The 24,743-nt window shown below is 36.8% G+C and overlaps 1 protein-coding gene across 1 annotated transcript in view; it reads right to left on the bottom strand.

Moving 5' to 3' along the window:
- Positions 1–207: 207 nt before the first annotated feature.
- Positions 208–24,743, bottom strand: part of LOC112398031 (lymphotactin-like) — a 36,575-nt gene continuing 12,039 nt past the window's right edge. The window contains exons 2-4 of the mRNA XM_024742397.1: positions 3,416–3,563; positions 1,453–1,567; positions 208–549 (exon numbers count right to left, since the gene is read on the bottom strand). Coding sequence (XP_024598165.1) covers positions 390–549; positions 1,453–1,567; positions 3,416–3,476 — 336 coding nt within the window. The 5' untranslated portion in view covers positions 3,477–3,563 and the 3' untranslated portion in view covers positions 208–389. The remainder of the gene's footprint in view (positions 550–1,452; positions 1,568–3,415; positions 3,564–24,743) is intronic.

Genomic DNA, 24,743 nt, shown 5'->3' with positions numbered 1-24,743 from the left:
TGTCACAGTTGTCACCTATAACTCATGTGTAGAGAACCATTTTGCACTAGAACCTAAAAATGAGGAATATAGCTTTCATCTCTAATAAACACTGACCAAAATCTCTCCCATCATGGCTATCAACAAAAGGAGGTCCAGTTAAGACAGAAATGGAACACAAATGATGAATTACTTTTCCCAATAGGTAATGAATAAACTTTGGGACTGTTCTTAATAACAAATATGTATTAATTAGAGCATCTAAATGAATATGAAAGACATAAAAATATAAAAACAATAATTTGACTCATGCAGCACTTTATAAAAGGTGAATATAATGTAATTAGTCCATGAGCTTTAAAGGGAAATGAGCTGCCTGGCTAGTGAGGGGACAAGATGCCAGAGGGTCACTACCCACTCAGGGTCACAGCTGGATTGCTGGATTGCTGGGCTCCTGTAGGCTTGGTCTGGCTCACATTTCTCCTGGTGGACTTTATTGTTCGGACTGCTTTGTTCACCCATTCAACTTGTGGATCAGCACAGACTTTAAGGCCACGTCTGGTAATAAATCTGCAATGCAAAGAAAAAATAGACAAAGTTAGTCACATCCTCAAAGTCTTGGGACCAGAAGTTAAGATCAGATCATATATAAGAGATCTTGTGCAGAAATGACTGGACAAAACAGTCTTTCAGATTCAGGAGAACATAAATGAAAATCTTTCCTCTGCAATCTATTTTCCCATAACTGAGAAATAGCTCCAGGTAATACCCAGATCCCTGGTTCAGCATAAATTGCAGGCTCCTTTTCTCATCATTGCTACCAGGTGATGTAATTAAACTGGACATTTGAGGTCATCTAGTCCAATTATTACATATCATCTTCTTTTTCAAATTTAAACACACTCATCTTATTTGCTGGACAAAACATAATTTCTTTATCATATTTTGGGAGGTAAAGTTGCAATTGTGTGTTGGGAAGAGTTGCTGTTCTGAAGATGAGATCCTAGAAAGAGAACGGTACCATGTAGGCTAGTTGTTGACACTATTCCTCGAGATATGGCAACTGATAAAATATGGCACTCTACTCCAGCTCACCATAAGGGCAGAGAAAGGCAGGGAAGGGGAAGGATGGGAAGGGAGGCATCCCACACCAGTGTGTCTCTGTGGTCAAATCCTGATCTGAAACAGCCAGCTCTAAACCTAACCCTCGGGACTGAACATATTATTCATCTGGTTCCCAGTTAGATTCTTCTGCTAAGATAAAGCAGAAAGGAGGGTGATAGTCTTCACTCGGTTGCCAATTTTTTGTCATAAACATTGTTTGGGGCTCTGTAAAGACATGGTTCATATGGAAAAACAGACAGACTATTGGCTACGTTGAGGTTTTCCTCCTTGTTGACATTTTTCCTGAGGAGGGCAGCATTTCTATATACTGTGTTCCATCAAGCTCATATTTGGGAGAGAGAAACTCACATCACTGCTTTCATGGGGCCCTCCTTGATGGTGTAGGTCTTGATGTTTTTAATTGGCAGTCGCTGGGTAGTCAGACTCACACAGATGGTCTTTTCTAGAACTTCACTCCCCACACCTAGGAAAGAAAACCATGTAAATAAAAATAAAATATAATTTCTAATACTATAAATGTTTGAATGCTATAAATAAAACAACAAAGAGTGACATGATAAAGAATAATTTGGGAAAGCAACACTAAATATGGGAGAGGTAGCTCATTTTTGACTGAATAAATAAAGGCATTCTCATTTTAAATGGTAAAATGTAAAATATGTGAAAGAAGTAGTTCATAAAGTACTCCTCCTCAATAGAAATGGTCCAGGGGATTAAACTTTTTAAGTGTAGAGAACATCTTACATTAGAGAAGGGAGAATTACTTGGAAGAGTGAATAATAGTAAGGGTTTTCTAAAATCTAAAAAGGGTTTCTAAGTGCTGATTTCCTCCTAAGTTGAAGAGACTGGTATTTGCTTCTCAAGGAAGCAAATATTCTCAGAGACTATTTCTTAGAGAAATATTCAGCAAAAAAGCATCTAAAATAATAGCTGATGATGACAAAGTTTGAGCTACAGTGTTGCTGATATCAGAAGTCTTTCTATAAACATGAAACTGAGCAGAAGGTATTCACTAATATTGCTCTTCATCTCTCCTTCTCTCCATCACACAATATCCAGCCTGTACATTCTTAACCCTCTACATTTGCCTATTTATTTATTTACTTATTTTTTATTTTTTGCCAATTTATTTCTGATGCTGAACTATCTCTGAACCCAATGAAAGAGGGAAATACCCAAGTGTCTACAGTCTTCCTTAGTCTTCTTTCCCCTACCCATACATGGGTTTCCACCAAATGGTAGAATATTGTCTCAGAAAAATGCCAGCCAGCCATGGTTAAGACAACGTTTGGCCTAAACTTTCTGTTTCATCAATATTTTTTTATTTGGGGCACAATTTCAGGGAGTTCCAGACATTGCCATCTCTATTTACGGACACCCTTGGCATCCACGATCAGGTTCAGATATTCTAGTCTAAGTAATAAGTCTACGGATTAGGAGGTTGAAAGGACAGTTAACTGAAACATTAATTATACCCAAAGGATATTCTCTCTTGTTGCCAGAGCCACAAGGAGAAATACACTCCAACCAGCTGGGAAAAAATGATCCTTTAAGAAATATGTGTAGAATGCTCAGGTAAGTCTCAGTGTAGTTAAGTCTCATCTGGGTATGTCTTGTAGGTTTATTTGACTGTATATAAGACATTGATATTTGTTAGCACTTATGGTCTCTTATAAACTCAAGAAATTGATCATCAGTGGGAACAACATTCATAGAAGTAATAATAGACTCTCCTACACACTTAAATGTAATATTGATTTCCTGGGTATGAAGGTATGAGCTACCAGTCATTTTTGTTTTCATAGAAAACATTGATTTCCTTCAGAACATACACCCTCTAGCTCATTCCTGCATTACGAAATGTCAAAATCTGGAGAATTTTCAAGATCAATACTAAATAGGCAAAACCTTCAAAGTCGTCATCACCATTCCACAGCGAACATTAATCAAGAAGTTAGGACTTGTGTGGAAACCTGATAAGTGATTATAAGATTTATTGCATTTTAATCCCTGGTAAGGGTATCGGTTATAACATTCTTCTTATAGATAAGTAAGCATAGGCACAGACAGGCGAAGAAATTTACCCCAAATCACCCAATTGTGAAAAATAGGAGACCAGATTGTGACCAAGTTCTATCTTCGAAATCTACAGAGTCTCCTAGAGTCAAATTATTCCCGTTTTCACTAGGGAAGTCTGAGGCTAAGCTGGGCGAAAGTTTACTGCAGTCAAAGCTTGAGTCAAAACGAAAATGTGTGGCCACTGCCTGCATACATAGATGCTCCTTATCTCATAAATAAGCTTTTGACTTACCTTCCACAGTGTATGCAGCGAGACAGCAGATCCCGAGGAAGGCCAGGATGAGAAGTCTCATGGCTGAGGTCCTGATGAGCTGTGCAGCGAGAGGCTGAGGAACTGATCCTTTCAGTCTCTTTTATTCCTCCAATGATCAGCGCACTTCCTGTGGTGAGAGGGCGCTTTCGAGGTGGGTGTGGAATCACGGAAAGTCTTTGCAATACTGATGCTTTCTTTGGTTGAAAAAAAAAGTTCCTTTGTCCCCACTCATACTAACCCAACACCTTGTGGCCTTTTCTCCTCCTCCTGTGGTTAATGTGTCCGTGAAACCAAATACGTGCACAGAAGAAACATAGTTGTCTCATCTCCTGCCACCAGTCTAAATTAAAACCTTCCACTGCACACATGCCAGTGTCATGGCCCAGCACAGGGACAGTGTAAAGGAAACAAGGTGGAGTGGTCCCTGTGGTCCATCTCCCCCACCTGCCTCATGTAACATCAGCTGTGACGTGAGGCTTCCACCACTGTGGATCCTAAGCCCAGTGATACCTTAGGGAGGTGAAGGGATGCTGTTGCTTCCCTGAGTTCCTCACTCCTCTGCCTTAATCTTCTTATTTCTCTCCTCTGCCCTCATTCAAGTGATCGCCTTTCTTTACACCAGCCTCCCCACATACCCAAGAAACATTTCAATAATGATGATTGGAGCCTGTCTATATGCACAGGTTTGCCTTATTTTAACTTAATACATACCTTTTTAAAAGATTTTGAAAAGTTGTCCTCAGAAAAACTTTATTTTGGAAAAAAGAAAAAGGAAATTATCTATAATCTTACCATTCTGACTGTTTTCATTTTTATTTTTCTTCAATGAGTACCTATCGGTATATATATGTTTGCAGAGTTGAGACAATTATTAAGACTATTTTTACATCTATGTATATATGCTGCCATGTTTCTTCATAGTCTTCATGCTTCTACTCTAAATAAACACATGCACAGGCACTTAAACCAGCCCCTTATAACTTATTGTTATATAAACCACATCTGTAAGGTAAATTTTGATTAATTACACTGAATCTTTTGCTTTTAATCACCAGACGTAGGATTACTAGGCAAAATCATATGATCATCTTTATAACTCTTGCTACATATTGACATATATACTTCCCAAAATGTAATTTCCATTTGCAATTCTTCCAGCAGGGTTTCAGTGTATCGGCTACAATAGAACCTATCTGGCACTCAATTTGTTGTTCTTGGTTTTTGTCTTGTTTTATTTAACATAAGTATCTATAAAATGCATTTATTAATTATGTGTGTAGCTAAAAGGTTTTGTCATTACCATTCAGGGATATGAAAATAACATTCTGATTAAATATATGTATAGCTAAAAGTTTTTGCCATTGTTATTAAGGATATGAAAACTAATTCCTATATTTCTATAGAAATTATAGGTTAACCTCTAAGATGCTTTTCATTAATGGCATTTAATTTTCCACCCAGATTTTACTCAGAAATTCAAATAGCTTTTTAGTTATCTCCACGTGGCTACACTGTCAGTTCTTAAACTTTGAACACATCTTTCTACTCAAAATGCTTCTCCTCCTATTACTCTTTGACATCGAATAATGTGTTATCTACTATTCAATTTCCAAATACAGATTACTTGGGTCATCTTAGACTCATTGCTAGCCACCCATATGTTGTTTTCAACCAAGCTGGACTAAGTATACCTTCAAAGTAGCTCTTCTGTATGTCTTCTCCTCTCTCTCCACAATGCTCAAGGCAAGACCCCATCACTCCTTGTTAGGACTACTACAGTATACCAACTGATTCCCCAGGTTTGGGTCTCCTCTGTTTCCAATCTATTTTCCACAGCATTGCCAGAGTAATCATTCTAAAGTCTTGATCTAATCAGATTGTTTTCCTGCTGAGAACCTCTTTGCTAATTCCCATTGCCTACAGGATTCATTCATTGTCATATATAAAGGTGTTCAAGATATAACACTGCTTCTTTTAAGACTCATTTTCCACCACTCATGCACATGGTCCAAAACCTCTAGCCTTAATAAATGTCTGTGCAGTCAACCAAATGGGCCATCCTCTCTTCTACTCCCAATGTATTGCCTCCGTTTTCTGGAATGCCCATCTAGCTCCCTACATAATTATTTGTAAACTCATCCTCTTTCTACAAGTTTTCCTGAATTCTCTAGATACAATTAAGTTGTGCCATCTTCAATGACCTCTTGGAACTTTCTAGCCACCACTGTTCTACCACTAATCTCATTTTTATTCTCCTACTCAATTACATTTCTGCATCTCCCACTAGATGGCAGGCTGCTTGAGAGCAGGTATTTGACTCAGAGCTGTCTGGGTCTCTGGCACTAGCAGAAAGTTTGCTATATAGTGGACGCTCACCAAATGGTTTTTGAATAAATGAATTTTTCAAAAGACAAACATTATAATATTGTACATTAAGTAAAGGATGAACATCTAAAAACATAAAGCCTGAAGACTGTGCCTATGTCTTCCTCTCCTGTTTATAGTCAAATAGACAAACTGACCAATGGCTGAATTTTTACTTAGCATATTGAAATGGAATTTCTTACACTCTAAGAATGAATTATTCATTTCAATTGTTCAAAGCATGCACTACAGTCTCTAATGGAGAAGAACTAAGTAACCAACAAAAAAGTAGAAACCTATTGCAAAATGGGCATAATCTGCTAATGTGGACGTTGATTGACAATCAGTTGAAAGATATTAGAACAAATTTTTCTCATCCTTGACTCCTCTCTTTCTCTTACATGCCACACCCAATCTGTCAGAAAATACTGTTGTCTCTCTGTCCTCAAAATACAATCTAAACCATTCTCATCACCCCAAGAGACCCAACTCCAAGCCACCCTCACTTCTCATCTGGATTAACAGATTCATGCAACAGCCTCCTAACTGATTTTCCTAATTCCTCCCTTATTTGCTTTTGAACAATTTACCACCCTGACAAAGGTAATCATTTCAAAATGTAAGTAATATGTTACTTCTCTGCTCAAAAATCCTTCAATGGAGCACATTTTCATGAGTGAACAACAAAGTCTTTTTTTTTTTTTTTTTTTTTTTGCACAGGCTCCGGACCCGCAGGCTCAGCGGCCATGGCTCACGGGCCCAGCCGCTCCGCGGCATGTGGGATCTTCCCGGACCGGGACACGAACCCGTGTCCCCTGCATCGGCAGCAGGACTCTCAATCACTGCGCCACCAGGGAAGCCCCTCTTTTTTTTTTCTAAGTATTGTTTAATATATTTAGGTGCTTTGCTCTATGTTAATCACTTGACCCTAGAGTAAAGGTTAAAGGGCAAAAGTATTAAAAATTAATATAGCTACCATAATTTGTTAATGATACACAATATAAAAAGAGGAAAATTAAGGCATCAAAAACATAAAATGGAATGGGGATTAAAATAGATAGAGTTTTTACATGCACACAACGTTATGTTGTCATAGTAGGCTGCTATATTTGTCAGATGTTTATTTAAGCCTCACGATAACCACAAAGCAAAAACAGTATATACACAGAAGAAAAGAGACAGGGATCAAAGCATATTACTATAGAAAATCATCAATTCACAAATAAATTCAGCAACAGAGGAAAAAAGAAACAAGGGGACTACAAAATAACTAGAAAACAACTGAGATGGTATTAGTAAGTCCTTAATTATCAATAATTACTTTAAATGTAAATGGATTAAATTCTCCAATCAAAAGGCCTAAAGTGACTAAGTGGGTTTTTAAAAAAGACCCAAGTACATACTGCCTACAGAGACTCAATTCATTGTTAAGGACAAAAAACAGCTCAGAGTAAAGGGATGGAAGAAGATATCCCATGAAAATGGAAACCAAAAGGGAGCAAGGCTAGCTATACTTATATTTAGACAAAATAGACTTAGGTCAAAAACCATAACAACGTGGCAAAGAATGTTATGTGTCTAGAATGTAAAGACTGTAAATATATACAGTCTTAACAAGGGTTTACACGTACCTCCATGACCTATGCTCTCATCTCCCATTTACTCTCTGACATCATCTCTTGCTACTCTTCCCCACTTCTTTCTCCACTGCAGTCACAATGACCTCCCTGGTGTTTCTCAGACATGTCAGCATGCTCCTGCCTTCAAGTCTTTTCACTTGCTGTTTACTTCGCCTGGTATTTTCTTCCCTCAGACATAAGCATGGTTCAGTCCCTTACCACCTTCAAGTTTTTGTTCAAATACTGCTTTCTTATTGTGGCTTTCCTGACCACGCAATTTAAAAGTGCACACACATACCAATTCTGATATCACTTGATTTCTCTTTGCTGCTCTACTTTCATTCATAGTACCTAGCACCTTCTAATATAACAATAATTTACTTTTTTATTATCCATCTTTTTCCTGGAGTTGTTTGCCTTTTTCATTTCCTCAGAGTCTAGGACAATGCCTGGCATAAAGAAGGAGCTGAATTAATATATACATTCTAAATGTAAATATATAAGAATGCATAAGTGTATGAGTGTGTGAGAAGTCATATGATCACATAAAATATTTGTACCTGCAAAGACTAGTACTCTGGAAGATCAGTACCATTTATATATGTGTGACCACAGAGTGGAATGGTAGAATTTTTTTTGAAGGAAAAAATTCTTGGGGGGGAAGAAAGTATAAGCATGAAGGGTGAAAGTAAGAAAATTCAATATATTTTCTCTTTTCTTTTTACTGTATGGTCTGAATATTTTGATTCATCTGAAAAGAAAATTAATTCATATTTTATCATATGTAACATGTAATTCACATAAAAATTTCTTCTTCTGTAGAATGAATGTTTGCATAATATTCCATTTTTCTATTGGATAAGTTATTTTCTTATTGATGTGTATGATTTCTTTATGTATTTCCATACTAATTCTTTGTCTTTTATACGTGTTGCAAATATTTTCTCTCAGTTGGTAGCTTATCTTTTCACTTCCTTTATGATGTCTCTGATGGGCAAAAAAATATTAATACCAATGTAATCAAATTTATCTATATTTTATTCTATGGTTAGTACATTTGTGCTTTAATAAATTATTTTCTTCCCCAAAGTCAACAAAACTTACTCCACAGAAAGTTTTAAAGTCATGTATTTGACACTTAAATTTTTAACATTTCTAGTGGTTATTTCTGTCTGTAGTGTGAGATAGAGATCCAAATGCATTTTTTTCCTCTTTAGATAACTGAATTTTCTAGCTCTGGTTTTGAATAGTTTTTCCTTTACCCATGCTACCTGTCACATATTAAAGTTCCACATACATGTGCACCTCTTTCAAATTCTCTGTTGCGTTGGTAAATCTGTCTATCCTTGACTCATACCATTCTATTACTATTTAATTACTATAGGCTTATAATTTAACCTTAATTTCTAGTAGGGAAAACCCCCTTTCCTTAATCTTTTTCTTCAGAAGTGTCTTGGCTTAAGCTCACTGGTGATCATGAAAATATAAATCAAACCACGTGTGACCCCACTTTATTCCCATTCAAATGGCCAAATTAAGTCTAATAGTACTACTGTGATGGCAGGGATATGGAACAACATGAATTACTCATGGCATTAGAAATTGGTACAACACTTTGAATAGCAGTTTGGCATCATTGTGTAAAGCTACACATTTGAATATCCTGAAGCTCCAGGAATTCCACTCCTAGATGTATACTTAGAGAATATCAAAAGGAAGGAACACATAGATAGGAGATATTTGAAATGCTCAAGTTATCTGAAATGTTAAGTTGGAGGTAGGTTACTAGTGGAACATTACACAACTTAATTAATTGTATAAAAGAAGGTCATATGTAGACCAATGATGGTAACCTATAATTCCATAACTCAAATTGGACTAACTGCTATAACAAGCAAACAAAACTCTCACTGCCATAACACCAGAAAAAAAAAAGTTTACCATTCACTCACACAAAAGTCAGTGCAGAAGTGCCTAGCAAATTGTTTTTCTTAAGGGCTCTTCTCCAAAATGTGACTCGGGAATCTAGTATGCTTGTACCTTTGAGCAAAACTAACCCTTACAGCCTGGGAGTCCTTTTCTTCCAGCTTCAGAAAGGAAATGAAACAACACAAAAAAGCACACCTACTCTTAATTACTTTGATCTGGAACTGAAATTTTTTTCTTTGGTCACATTTCACTTGTAAGAACCAGTTATCTGGTCCCAATCTAGAAGCAAGGACAGAGGGGAAGAATAGGGTGCATCTGGGAAATGTGATCTAGATCTGTGTTTGGAAAGAAGAGCAGTTAAGGTCTAGTATGCCCTGCCTCAGCCATACAAGTAGCTAAGGACTCAAGGGCATTAACCATTTATGAATAACAATATTATAAATTAAGTAGAATTATTATCTATACTTTATAGATGAGAAAATGGAGGCTAGGAGAAGTTAAGTAATCCACTCACAATCCCAAAGCTTAGTGATAACAGAGTGAAGATTCAAACTCAGATCTGCCAGATGTCAAGGCCTAAGCTTTTAAACAGTGTGCTAGGCTGTCAGATATTCTCTAATGCACTTACAGTTCCCTATTGATAGTCTCTAGGTTATTTCCTTTCTAAACCCCAGACCACACAGCAACAAGGATAGCCATGTTCTCCTTCTCAATGGTGAAAAACTGATACCATTTCCACTAAGATCAGGAACAAGATAAGGTTGCCCACTCTCACCACTATTATTCAACATAGTTTTGGAAGTTTTAGCCACAGCAATCAGAGACGAGAAAGAAATAAAAGGAATCCAAATTGAAAAAGAAGAAGTAAAACTGTCACCGTTTGCAGATGGCATGATATTATACATAGAGAATCCTAAAGATGTTACCAGAAAACTACTAGAGCTAATCAATGAATTTGGTAAAGTAGCAGGATACAAAATTAATGCACAGAAATCTCTTGCATTCCTATACACTAATGATGAAAAATTTGAAAGAGGAATTAAGGAAACACTCCCATTTACCATTGCAACAAAAAGAATAAAATACCTAGGAATAAACCTACCTAAGGAGACAAAAAACCTGTATGCAGAAAACTATAAGATGAAAGAAATTAAAGAAGATACAAACAGATGGAGAGATACACCATGTTCTTGGATTGGAAGAATCAACATTGTGAAAATGACTCTACTACCCAAAGCAATCTGCAGATTCAGTGCTATCCCTATCAAACTACCAATAGCATTTTTCACAGAACTAGAACAAAAAATTTCTCAATTTGTATGAAAACACAAAAGACCCCAAATAGCCAAAGCAATCTTGAGAAAGAAAAACAGAGCTGGAGGAATCAGGCTCCCTGACTTCAGACTATACTACAAAGCTACAGTAATCAAGACAGTATGGTACTGGCACAAAAACAGAAATATAGATCAAGAGAACAGGATAGAAAGCCCAGAGATAAACCCCCACACATATGGTCATCTTATCTTTGATAAAGGAGGCATGAATATACAATGGAGAAAAGATGGCCTCTTCAATAAGTGGTGCTGGGAAAACTACACTACAGTGGACAGCTACATGTAAAAGAATGAAATTAGAACATGTAAAAGAATGAAATTAAAACACTCCCTAACACCATACAAAAAAATAAACTCAGAATGGATTAAAGACCTAAATGTAAGGCCAGACACTATAAAACTCTTAAAGGAAAGCATAGGCAGAACACTCTATGACATAAATCACAGCAAGATCCTTTTTGACCCACCTCCTAGAGAAATGGAAATAAAAACAAAAATAAACAAATGGGACCTTATGAAACAATAAAACTCTCTCACTTCATCCCAGCTTATCCCTCCCCCTTCCCATGTCCTCAAGTCCATTCTCCACATCTGTGTCTTTATTCCTGTCCTGTCCCTAAGTTCTTCATAACTATTTTTTTTTACACTCCTGTGTATGTGTTAGCATACAGTATTTGTTTTTCTCTTTCTGACTTACATCACTCTGTATGACAGAGTCTAGGTCCATCCACCTCACTACAGATAACTCAGTTTCATTTCTTTTTATGGTTGAGTAATATTCCATTGTATATATGTGCCACATCTTCTTTATCCATTCATCTGTCGATGGACACTTAGGTTGCTTCCATGTCCTGGCTATTGTAAATAGAGCTGCAATGAACTTTGTGGTACATGACCCTTTTTTGAATTATGGTTTTCTCAGGGCATATACCCAGTAGTGGGATTGCTGGGTCATATGGTAATTCTCTTTTCAGTGTTTTAAGGAACCTCCATACTATCCTCCATAGTGGCTGTATCAATTTACATTCCCAGCAACAGTGCAAAAGTGTTCCTCTTTCTCCACACCCTCTCCTGCATTTACTGTTTGTAGATTTTTTTTTTTTTTTTTTTGCTGTACGCGGGCCTCTCACTGCTGTGGCCTCTCCCGTTGCGGAGCACAGGCTCCGGACGTGCAGGCTCAGTGGCCATGGCTCACGGGCCCAGCCACTCCGCGGCATGTGGGAATCCTCCCGGACCGGGTCATGAACCCGTGTCCCCTGCATCAGCAGGCAGACTCCCAACCACTGCGCCACCAGGGAAGCCCTGTTTGTAGATTTTTTGATAATGGCCAGTCTGACTGGTGTGAGATGATACCAAATACTACTTTTGAAAGTTATTCTGTGAAAAAGGAAGACTGGGGTCCATTTCCAGTAAGTTTGGGAAATTTTGTGTTTTATTAAATCACAGTGTATATCACCATATTAAGGGCTCTGAGAAGAACTGCAGTAAAATTCAGCTAACCCAGATTTTCCTAAATATTTTTAACTTACAGAACACTTTTTCATAGAAGACTTAAACCAACTGGAGACGTGTTTTAGAGATACTAATCCAGAGTGTTGGTATCTACTTAGGAGGGTCATAATAAAACTTGGGTGTGATAGGAGTGGGTGCTAAAAATAGTCACTGTCCAAAACTAGAGCCTGGCCTAGAGCAAGGGAGGTTGGAAATATTTTGATGGTGAATTCAACACAGGTATAGAACTTGATGCTAGTTGGAAATCCAATTGTATTATACATTTTTCAGTTGAATTACCCAGCCAGGGGAGAAATCTTGACTCTGTGGCAGTTTTCTCCATGATTACTACTCTGTTTCTACTTACTTTCCAATAAAATGTGTAATTGTACATCTTGTTTTTCTCACAGCTTAGAAAAAATATTAGACCCTAATCAGTAACCAATTAAAACAGTAACTGATGTTTTTTCTTTCAGAAACTGCTAACAATGAGTGCTTAACTTTTACAGGATTTTTTTTTTGTACACTTAAGTTGAGATACTGTGCAAAGAGAATTAATTTTTTTCTCCTGAAAACAAGAATTATATAGAAAATATCTATTTATTTCACTGGCATGAACTTTGAGTAATTAATTATAGTCAAATCTGTAAAATTTTATTTATTAAACTGAGTCACTGGATTTTTTAAAATTAGTGAATTCTAATGAGCTGTGCCGCACAGATATTATCTCTAAATGATAGATACTGTTAATAAGTCTATACTAGTAGCATAGCACATACACCCACCTCATGTTTTGTAAATAAATTTTCATCAGAACACATCAATGCCCATTTGCTTACATTTTTACTGGATGCTTGCATACTGCAACAGCAGAGTTGGTGAGTTGGTCTTCAAAGGTTAAAATATTTGCCGTTATAGAGTTTGCTGACCCCTGGGTCCCCCCCTGATTTGTATGTATTATTGAAACCAAGCTATGTTTAATATACTATCAATGAGGTAAAACATGCAGAGAGAGAAAAAAAGACTAAATAAGTAAACCAAAACATTTCCGCGCATTCCCTTAGGAAGTTATCAAGTTCATGGTCAGGCTGGCAGAGTGAGGAAGACATCCAGTAAGAGCTAGCTTCTGACATTTCAATTCCCTGGGTCATTTATTAGCTATTTAATTTATTCATTCTTTATTAATAAAAGTATATGCCACTAGCAGGCAGGCACTTCGTCATTAGGTAGGTTTGTATTCACCTTTGTTCCTTGATAAAAGGTACAGTCACCAAAAAGGACTCAAAGAAATTTCTAAAAATGTTTGTGGTTATCGAAAGGTTAAAAACTACTGCTCTCCACTATATGGGAATGTGTTACTCAGGGCCAGGGATCCACAGGATCAAGCAGGATCAAGGTGACAGAGGAAATACTGCATGTTGGTCACTGTACAGAAGTTGCTTAAACATAGTGTTGCTTACATTGTTCATTGTTCACAGATCAATGAGGAAGCTGGACAGAACAGGCAATCTAGTCAAAGTAACCAACTCTCCAGGGAAGCTTAGGCTGGGACGAAGAAGTGTGCTTAGTCTCTATGATGTCAAGTCAATCACTTTGTCGGGAATTAAAATTAGTAAGCACGGGAGTCATTTTTGGTTTTGTTTTCCTTTTTTCCAGAAGTCGGCATTTTGTGGTGCAGAATTCAAACATTTATGGATTTCCTAAACTGGATGTCAGGTAGACTCAATCTGCCTGGAAAGAAATATACCTGAGGCCCAACATCCATGGGCAGCAGCCATCCAAAGGAGCCTTTCCTTGAGAAGCCACATACTGGAATGGGGATCATGAGCTATAAAAGCAGATCATTCAATCTTATCCTGATCCTGGTTCAGTTGATACAAGATGTGTTACATGAAGAAGAATCAAGATCATCCCCACCTCACAGATATCAGAATTAGAAATGGAACATATAACTTGTCTGGATCATAGGAGGAACTCAATAAATGGTAGTGATTACAATCAAAAGATAGACACTGAAACCATCACAAAGACTCTGACCCTAGAACCAAGTCTGTCAGAGAAGTTGGTGACAAAGAGCGGAAAGTGTTTTTTTATCAGAGTTTATGATTTTATTTTTATGAATACTAACGATTGATTTTTTGGAGTCAGCCAAACCTATGATCCTCTGTTTCCCTTACCTGATCTCCTCCCCATATTTGAAATACCAGGAGGAAGATGTATGTCACTAGACACCTTTAACCTCAAGCAGGAAGACATGTCCATCTTCCCAGTGAAAGGATCAGTCACAAATACAATAAGACCTCTTTATTGTGGAAATATTTGTATGTGAGTGTTATGGATTACCTAACTCTCTGACTAACCAAAACAATTTTTAACTTTACTGAAAATTTTTCCAATTTTTTTTCTGATAGAGCAGAGGAAAAAAACTGAATCTTTAATGTCAGAGTCTCAGTCAACACATTTAATATTAGTGCCACAGGCCAATAACCGATATACAGAACCTAGAAGGATTCTGACAATGTATGCATTCACTTAAAGAACATATGATACTAGATTGAATCTGAGTGGGTCCTCAATTTGTTTGATTGTAAAAACAAGTGGGAGGGAGGGAGACGCAAGAGGGAAGACATATGGGAACATATGTATATGTATAGCTGATTCAGTTTGTTATAAAGCAGAAACTAACACACCATTGTAAAGCAATTATACCCCAATAAAGATGTTTTAAAAAATTAAAATAAAAAAAAAACAAAAAAAAAAACCAAATTGATCAAATGTTGTCTTATCAGAGGTTTATCCTGGTTATTCCATATAAAAGAGCAGCCACCATCCCACTCCTAAAATTTCTCGTCACCTGCTTTATTTGGACTCATAGCTCTTATCATCACCTTTGACACATCTTTGTATATTCTGTGTATTGTTCTCTCTCTACTAGAATCTAATGTCCTAAGAGCTGAGACTGTTTCAGTCTTGAATTCTCAGTGCCTATAATGTAGGAATTCAATAAACATTTATTGATTAAATAAAGGAATAGAAACTGATTCTCTTGTCATTTTCTTCTAAGAACAAAAAAGAGAAGCCCTGTTCAATTTAACTCGGAGCAAACCACTATATGCTGATATTATCCTAGTATCATGAAACATATGGAGGGGGAAAAGCTTAAAGTTTATGGGGACTAGAACAGATCTTAAAATGATCTAGCCAATCCACTATCCTTTTATGAATAGGAAAACAAATTACACTTATGGATGCACACAGTTCAATGCATTTTGAGAAATGAATGCACCTCTGTAACTAGTACCACAAGATATAGAACATTTCCATTACCCTTTGTGTCCTTTCCCACCCAATCCTCTCCATCCCTGGGCCCAGGCAACTACTGATCTGCTTTCTGTCACTGTAGATTAGTTTTCCTGTTCTAGAATTTTATATAAATGGAAGCATGCAGTGTGTAATCTTTTGAGTCTGCTTTCTTTTACACAGCATTGTGTTTTCAAGATCCATCTATATTGTTCCATGCATCTGAAGTTCGTTTAATTTTATTGCTGAATACTATTTCATGGCATGGATTTAGAAGAATTTGTTTATCTAGTCACCTGTTGATGGACATTTGGGTTGGTTCTAGTTGTGGGCTTTTATTAATAAAACTGCTGTGAATACTCTTAAAAAGCAAATTGCAGTTATGGGCAACCCCAGGAAACATGCTTATTCTGTCATAGCTCTTGGTAGGTCTCAGTGGAAGCGAGAAGAAAGACCACTACCAATAAAAAAAAAATGTGATCTATATGGGGGTGAATGATTAATGCATTTCTTTGTTTGGTTTTCCAACTACACAAGACAGAGCCCCCGTGGGAAAAGTACACAGTGATGGGTTCATGTGGTGGATGCATGCTTGCACGCTAGTCTTCCCCCCATCACCTGCAGTGGCTCCTTTTCTGCTGATCCCCTTCACAGTTCACTGCATCCAACCAGGAAAGACATTAAAGTAAAATTAAGTATGAACTGCATTGTGACCTGGAAAATCCACACAACTCTAACCCATCTACTTCCCTTCTTTCTGTAAATGACATTACTCAAGTAACTTTTAAAACTTTCAAAGTATAGATCATCATCTTTTTAAAAGTTGTGTTTTGTACACGTAATTGCATTATACAGTTTCTTATTTATGGTATTTTACTATCTTTCATAATAAGCCATAACCGTAAAGCTGTTCCTGCAAATTTCCCTATAATACTTATAAAAGTTTTATACTCCCCTTTGCTACTCAGGTGAGTTTATTTACCTTTTCCTTCTCTTTATGGTCGTGATTATTTTCCTTTGGGTCAAAATCAATAGTCTACAAAAATGAGTCACCACACCTGCACTAACATCTACACTCCCAGAGCCTGCCCTTTTTTTAGTTCTTGTTTCTTCTTTCTTTCTTCATGTCGTTTATATTATCCCTGCTGTAGGAATTTACTTAATCCTTGTATTTTTATCTCCTATGGAATAGCAAAGTCCATTAATTACTGAGTTTACCATCCAAACCAAAGATGGAATCATCCTCCCACTGTTAGAATCAGTTGATAGCCCTAACATTTAAAAAACATGTCTTTAGATATTCAGCATCTGGATTTTTCTTACATAGTCAAAATAAATTTGTTAGAGGTATTTACATTTGCATAACTGACATGAAAGGAGTTTAATAAATGTGTAAACTTTGCTTATTTAGTGCTTAAAAAGTTAGTGTGAGGGCCTTCCCTGGCGGCGCAGTGGTTGAGAGTCCGCCTGCCGATGCAGGGGACGCGGGTTCGTGCCCCGGTCTAGGAGGGTCCCACGTGCCGCGGAGCAGCTGTGCCGTGAGCCATGGCCGCTGGGCCTGTGCGTCCGGAGCCTGTGCTCCGCAACCGGAGAGGCCACAACAGTGAGAGGCCCGCGAACCGCAAAAATAAATAAATAAATAAATAAATAAATACATAAATACCTAAATTAGTGTGAGGAAATGCTAATCCGTTTAGTAAACAGTTCCTAGAAGTGAATGTATTGAAAGCAATTAGAAAAGGTTACACGTGTGCTTTACGTATTTCTGGAAGGTATTTTGGTATTTCCACCAAAAAAAAAGCACACGTATGGAAATTCAAGGAAGAAAATATCAAAATGAAGAAGACTTTTCTTTTCCATTCAATGGGGAGAAGAGAGTGAATTAATTATTCAGGTATTATGCCTATAATGGAGTTACTCATTGAAATATATTAATGTGGGTTTTTTCCCTTTCCACATTGGTGTCTGTAGTGGGTATTTGCCAGAATGGTGGCAATATGACTTCCTACTTCTATGGACATTCCCCTATAATAGTGCTTTTTCTCAACGTAGAGTCCTGAGTCCATCTCCAACCTGTCATTGTCATATGGCTTAGACTGAGCCAATCAAACTACCACTACAAGTTTGGATTTAGAAGAGTTCACTATGCAGATAGAAGGCTCCACATATCCATATTCTGCAAGAGTTTTATGATTGTAAACAAAAGCCTTGGAGTTTGTTTTTAGCTAACTGACTGTTTAAAAACTTTTTTATTGGAATATTATTGATTTACAATGTTGTGTTAGTTTCAGGTGTACGGCAAAGTGAATCAGTTATACATACAAATATATACACTTTTTTATTGGCTTTCTCTTTAAGAGCAGTTTTAGTTTCACAGCAAAATTAAGCAGAAAGTACAGAGTCCCCATATATCCCCTTGCCCCACACACAGGTATAGCCTCCTCCTATCATCATCCCACACCAGAGGGGTCCATTTGTTCCACTGATGAACCTACATTGACACATCGTCACCCAAAGTCCACAGTTCCCATTAGGACACAATCTCTGTGTTGTACATTCTATGGGCTTTGACAAATGTACCCACCCTTTACAGCTTCATACAGAATAGTTTTACCACCCCAAAACTCACCTGTGCTCCACCTATTCATCCCTCCCTCAGGCTAAATTTCTGGAAACCACCACTCTTTACTGCCTCCATAGTTTGCCTTTTCCAAAATGCCATATAATTAAAATCATATATTATGTAGTCTTTTCACTTTGACATCTTGCACTTAATAGTATATTTTTAAGTTCCTTCCATGTCTTTTGTGACTTGATCGCTCATTTCTCTTTACTACTGAATAATATTTTATTGTATGGATGTAGCACAGTTTATTTATCCAGTCTCCTGTTGAAGGACATCTTGGTTGTTTCCAAGTTTTGGCAAATTTGAAAAAAGCTATTAAAACTCCATATGCAGGTTGTGTGTGAGCACATTTTCAACTCATTTGGGTCCATTCCAAGGATCACAAGTGATGAATCATATGGTAAAACTATGTTTAGCTTTGTGAGGAACTACCAAACTATTCAAATGTGGCTGCACCACTTTGCATTCCCACCAATAATGAATGAGAATTCCTGTTGCTCCAAATCCTTGCCTTCATTTGGTGTTGTTAGTGTTTTGAATTTTTGCCATTCTAATAGGTGTGTAGTGGTGTGTTATTATTATTTTAATTTGCAATTTCCTGATGAGGTATGACGTTGAGCATCTTTTCCTTTGTTTATTTTCCATCTGTATATCTCCTTTGGTGAGGTGTTTGTTAAGATCTTTTGCCTGGGTTACTTAGTCAAGTTGTTTTTTCTTAGTGTTGAGTCTTAAGAGTTCTATGTGTGCTTTAGATAACAGTCCTTTATCAGATATGTCTTTTGAAAATATTTTCTCCTAAACTGTGGCTTATCATCTCATTCTTTTGACAGCCATTCACAGAACAGAAGTTTATCATTTTAATGAACTCCAACTTAATTTTTTCTTTTAAGGAGCATGACGTTGGTGTCATACCCAAAATAAAAAAAAAAAATCTCCAAACCCACAGTCATCTAGATTCTCTCCTATATCATCTTCTATGTGTTTAATAATTTCCATTTTACATTTAGGCCTACGATATGTTTTCAGTTATTTTTCTCATGAAATGCATAAGGTCTATGTCTATTTTTTTTTTTTTTTGCATGTGGATGCGCAGTTGTTCCAGAACTATGTGTTGAAAAGATTATTCTTTCTCCAACGATTTGCCTTTGCTTCTTTGTCAACGATGAGTTGACTATATTTGTGTAGATCTCTTTCTGGGCTCTTTTTTTCTTCCATTGATAAAATTGTCTATTCTTCTGCCAATACAACACTGTCTTGATTACTGTAGTCACAGAGTCATGATTGTGAGAACCCACCTGTAGGTAGTCCCACAGTGTAATTTGGTAATTATTCTTCAAAAGCATGCTCTATTGTTTGCAACCAAGAACTCACAGGGAACGAATGATCTCCAAAGACAGTCAAATGTATTTTCTTGATAGTAAGTTGCCAAACAATTAGCTCTTTATTATTCTTCTTGAGGCAATATGATATAGATAAAGGAAATGGGATTTAAAATCAACGGACCTGAGTCTAAGTTTTGGTTTTGCCTATGGCTAACTGTACGATGCTAGGAATCACCTAACTCTTCCAAATCTCTGTTTATTCTTCTGAAAATGGGCATAATTTCTGTGTCATAAGGTTATTTTTGAGAAGTGATACTAATCAAAACACTTGACAGGTAATAGAAAGCCCTCAATTAAAGCTCTTTACATTTACTGTCTGCCAAGATGATCTTCTTACTCCAAAGTGTTGTACCTAAAAGATAAGGTAAGGCTTTCTATTTGATTGGATGTACCAGCTTAGGAACACTGGTAACAATAGAGAAAATAATTGAATATTTTAAGGAAATACAAAAAGTTTTAACATGAGTAAGCTGAATTTTTTAGTAGTAACAGCTCTATAATTTAAAAATAATAATTAATTATTAGTATAGGATTCAAACAAAAGAAAGGATCAATATATCTTGTGACTAAGGTAGATCCATATACGTTGCATGTTTAGACTAGGTATTGTTGGAAGACTTCTCTTATCTGTTCTAGTTAGTTAAGGATCTGCAGAAGTGGTATTTTTATAAGCAACAATAAGCTTATATGGTCTACTTATTTCTGTTGAAAAACAATTTTATTTTTTCTGTATTATATAAAGTTTAATTAATAGTAATTATAGAAAATTGCTTGAAAAACAGAAAAGCAAAAATAAAGGTAATATCATCTATAATTCTACTATCCAGGGATAACCATTCCCAGTGTTCAGGTGTCTATCTTTCCAGAATATTTCTTATGCATTTAGGTAGAGAGATAGATGACAAAAATAAGAATATACTATATATTCTGTTCCTTAACCGGTTTTCTTTTCACCTAAAAACATTCATAAGCATATTCCACAGATACATAACGGCATCATTTTTAATGACCATTGAGAATCTCTTAAATCCATGTAACAAAATTTATTTAACTAGTCTCCTGTTGATGGATATTTAGATAAGTTTAATGAGAGAGAGGGGGTTATTACCAAAACTGCAATAAACATCCTTTCCCATATATCTTTGTGTACTTGACCAATCATTTCTTTAGGCAAATTACCAGAAGCACAGCTGCCATGTTCCATAAATGGTACCCACTGGTCTTAGCATCACCCTCATCTGTGGAGAAGCATCATTATACTCCCAGAATCCACTTCAATTAAAAAGAATAAAAGTAAGTCTGGGGTTCTTTTTGATAACATAGCACAAAATAATGGTAGAAGTGACCCTACTAACAGCACTAGCACTGCTGCTGAAGCCTGGTTATTCATTTCTTCATCCTAAGAGAATAGCAATGATGCTATTAACAGAGTATCATACCACGGCTGCCGTTTTCTTATCAGATCTGTGTGTGTGTGTGTGTGTGTGTGTGTGTGTGTGTGTGTGTTTCTCTGTCTCTCTCTCTTTCTCTGCCCCTAGAAGTATGTAAGCACGAATATACTACCCCTAAAGCATAGTCTAATCCACAGTAGGTCTATGTGGTTTGTTGAAAGTAACCAAAAGTTCAGTGAAATTTCGTCACTAGTGGTGATGAATACTTTCAAAACCGTTAGTCCTTAGACTCGGACCACCATCAGATATTCCTCAGAGGCTAAGCTTAGTCATATTCACAAAACTTTCTCCAGTCACTGCTTGCTGTCTCTAAAATCAGGCTTCTGTTCTGTGAATGACTGTCAAAATCCAGATGACTTTTCTCAATTTATCTGCTTTCTCCATATGTTTCCATGAATTCTGATACTAGGCTACTACTTAAGCAGAAGTTAAAACAACCTGTTCAGTGCAAAAATTTGCTTTTTGAAACGACAAGGGGGAAAAGAATTAGAGGATGCACTTTCACTAGGTATGGGAGCAGGTAAATGTAGGGATTTAATAATTTTTCACTACAAAAGTCCTACACTTAGATCTTCTGAAAAATGTAGCAGACTTAAAACACAAAAGAAAAATATTTCCCTACTTTATACTCTTCACTGCCAAAAACTGGTTCAGAAAGACGATGAACATAGAATCACTATGGAAAGTTACCAGGACAGAATTTCCATTCCAAAGTTCCACAGAAGCAAATTTCCTTGTGGGCATCTTGTGAAAGATTATAAATTTGTATTTGAACATATACTAGAGTTTATGATAAGAAAATTTCTATGGACAGGTTTATGCCCAAGAAAATAATATTCATGGACAACCACAGAACTTGAGCACGAGCAAATTTTTCTTCATAGATCAAAAAGAAATGGCTGAAAAAGCTGGGAGTGTTTGGACCAAAGCAGAGAGATGCTCAGGAAGACAGACTGATCTTTACCTATTGGCAAGGGATTGCTTGTAATCATATGTTCCACTGGATCAATCTAGAGTACATGGGAAGAAAGTACCAGAGGAGAACCATCAAGAAAACTGGTATGTCTACTTTAGGAGGAGTTTCTCACCCTAGAGGTGTTAAGTACAAGCTGACAATGCTTACAGAAGGTACCATAATGTGGAGCCATTTAATCAAGCAGTTCAGACCAGGAAGTCTATTGAAGTTGTAGAACCAAGTGTGTAGTTTCAGACCCCAGAATACCCAGTTTACACAATATTTAATGTAATACGATTTCATTTATGGAATATCTACCTCCGAGAAGTAATATACTGTAGTGGTTAAGGGCCAACTAGAATGCTGTATTTATAGCCAGATTGATCATTTGGTAACTGTGTGACCTTCAGTCAGTTACTGAATGCACTTAATCTGTCTGTGCTTCAGTTTCCCTCTCTATATAAAATGAAAGTAATAATACTGATTACCATATGGAGCTGTTGCAAGAATTAAATGAGCTATTAGCACATGCAAATTACTTAGAGTTGTTCCTGGCACAGATACAGCATTCAAAATATCTTAGTTGATGTTATTAATATAATGCTAGTATTATGCAAAATGTTATGTACAAGAGAGTAAAAGTTATTAAAAGAATATTTTAGAGTCATGTTATGTGAGGATAATTACCTACTTGATTCAGTAATGAAAGAAGAAAACACATGCTTTTGCTTAAATGACTCAACAACTGAATGGGAGTTTTTCCTGATTTACCTAGATACTTAAACCTTCCTTTTCATTTTTTTTTTTCAGATTTTGCATTTGAACACAAAACACTGACCAAGCATATTCTGTTCCTAAATGATCTGTTGCTTTTTGAATAGGGATATTGAGTGAGGTGTGGGGCAGACACCAGATCTGCTGCTCTGCAGGACATATTTCTGTATCAAGATTGGACTGAATTCCTTTGAGGTCTCCTCCAGCCAGGGTTGCCAGATAAAACACCAGATTCCCAGTTACATCTGGATTTTAAATAAACAACAAATAATTATTAGTATATTTTAAATATTGTACAGACACACTTTTACTAAAAATTATTTGTCTGAAATTCAAATTTAATTGGGTATCCTGTATTTTTATTTGCTAAATCTGGCAGCCCTACTTCCAGCTGTGAGACCGTGAAAGCTGTGATTCCCTTGAGCATAGTTCTCAGCTGCAAGTGACGAAGGGGTTGTCATTTTCCTGTTAGATTTTGTCCCACATCCAAAATACACTCTGATTTACTTCCTGTAACTTCCTATAATGTAAATACTTGTAATCTTACGTTGTGTATCACTTTTTAAAAGCCCACTAATAAGCATGGCAGCATTTTCTAGTTTTTGCAATATAACATAGTCAACAAAAAGAGAATAAATCAGCTTCAATTATCTTCTATCTTCTCTAGTAAAGGGAATGATTTTCAAAGACAGAGCAAGTAGTTAAAAGAGTTAAAAGAGAGTCGAAGTTAGAGGTAGGTGGTAAACAGCAAGACAGAGGCTAGACATTTTAATAGATTCAGATCTGTGGACCAAGATGAATTATGTCAGCCCTGTCTCAATGGCTGGGCTCTGCCCTCTGTGTTCACCACAGCTGAGACCATTAATTTTCCGCTTTGTAGGCACAGTCCCACATTTGATCTCTAATAAATCTGGACATGGAGATTGGCTATCCCGCATCCAGACACCTGTCCTGCTGGGCCAAAATCCAAGATAAATGGGAATAAAATCTCTACCACCCACTATGGAAAATGGAGGACACATTTGTCTCTCAATAACCTGGACACAAGGCAAATTTAAATCAAGTAGATACTTCTCCTTAGAATTTTGCATCTAAAGAGAATGATGAAGTAGTTCAGGGACAGAGCTTATTCATGGTAGCTGTGACAGGATCTAGAGTCGGGCAGTAAGGTAGCCATTGTTGAAAGGCGCTGGCATTCAGCATTGGGTTGGCGAGTGCTCAGTGGTGATGGTGCCAGCATCCTAAGGAAACTGTCCCTGTGACGTCATTTTGATTATCCCTTGCTCTCTGATCCAGGTTCTCCAGAATTTAGGACAATTCAGTGAGCTACTCAATATTCTTCTTTTCTTAGGTTTCTAGAGTTAGTTTCTATTTTTGCTTCCTATCCTAATCAGAAGAGCTCCCAAACTATTGCCTTCCCATACCAGACATGTCCCCATTTCCAGCACAGAGCTGCTCTTCTACTCTCTTACCTTCTGTAGCTCTTGCCAAACCTCCCCCTATGAACAGATCTGAGTAGATCCCCGTTCCTCCCCTACATTCAGACCACAGAGATATGAAATGACTGATTTCCAAAAGTGCATCTGCACAGATTCTATGACACTCTGCTTTGCCAGCCTGTTTGGGTCTTACTGTGGCTGAATCATAATTGAGTTTGTGCCACAACATGAATATGGGTCCAACCAGCCCACCCATGGTTGAGCTGCATCTTGTTTCTCCTCTCTCTCTCTCTCTCTCTCTCTCTCTGCCCTTGTGTTACCTCAAGAAAATGTGCCAGCCTGGAATACTAAAAGCGTGTAAACAGTGAGAATCTAAATAATCATGGAAAATAAAAGGAGGACAGAAGATGGGAAAAAAGTAAGTATTGTCTCTATTTTCAAATATGAAGACATGGTAGATTTCCAGATGACACAATGTTGAGTTTGACCCAGTTTCTAAAACAGATTAGTAAATAAATTATTTGCTAGTATTTAGAAAAAGAAAGAATGATTAGTAGACTCAGATTCACTAAAAAAATGTTGTATCATCCTAATTATATGTACTTTAAAGATTTTCATTGAAACACATGAAAATGGTTTTCTA

This window comes from Neophocaena asiaeorientalis, unplaced genomic scaffold (genome assembly GCF_003031525.2).
Source record: "Neophocaena asiaeorientalis asiaeorientalis breed wild unplaced genomic scaffold, Neophocaena_asiaeorientalis_V1.1 scaffold99, whole genome shotgun sequence".
Classification (NCBI taxonomy): Eukaryota; Metazoa; Chordata; class Mammalia; order Artiodactyla; family Phocoenidae; genus Neophocaena; species Neophocaena asiaeorientalis.
The sequence above is the reverse complement of the archived record's forward strand: the minus strand, read 5'-3'. Positions and strand labels throughout refer to the sequence as shown.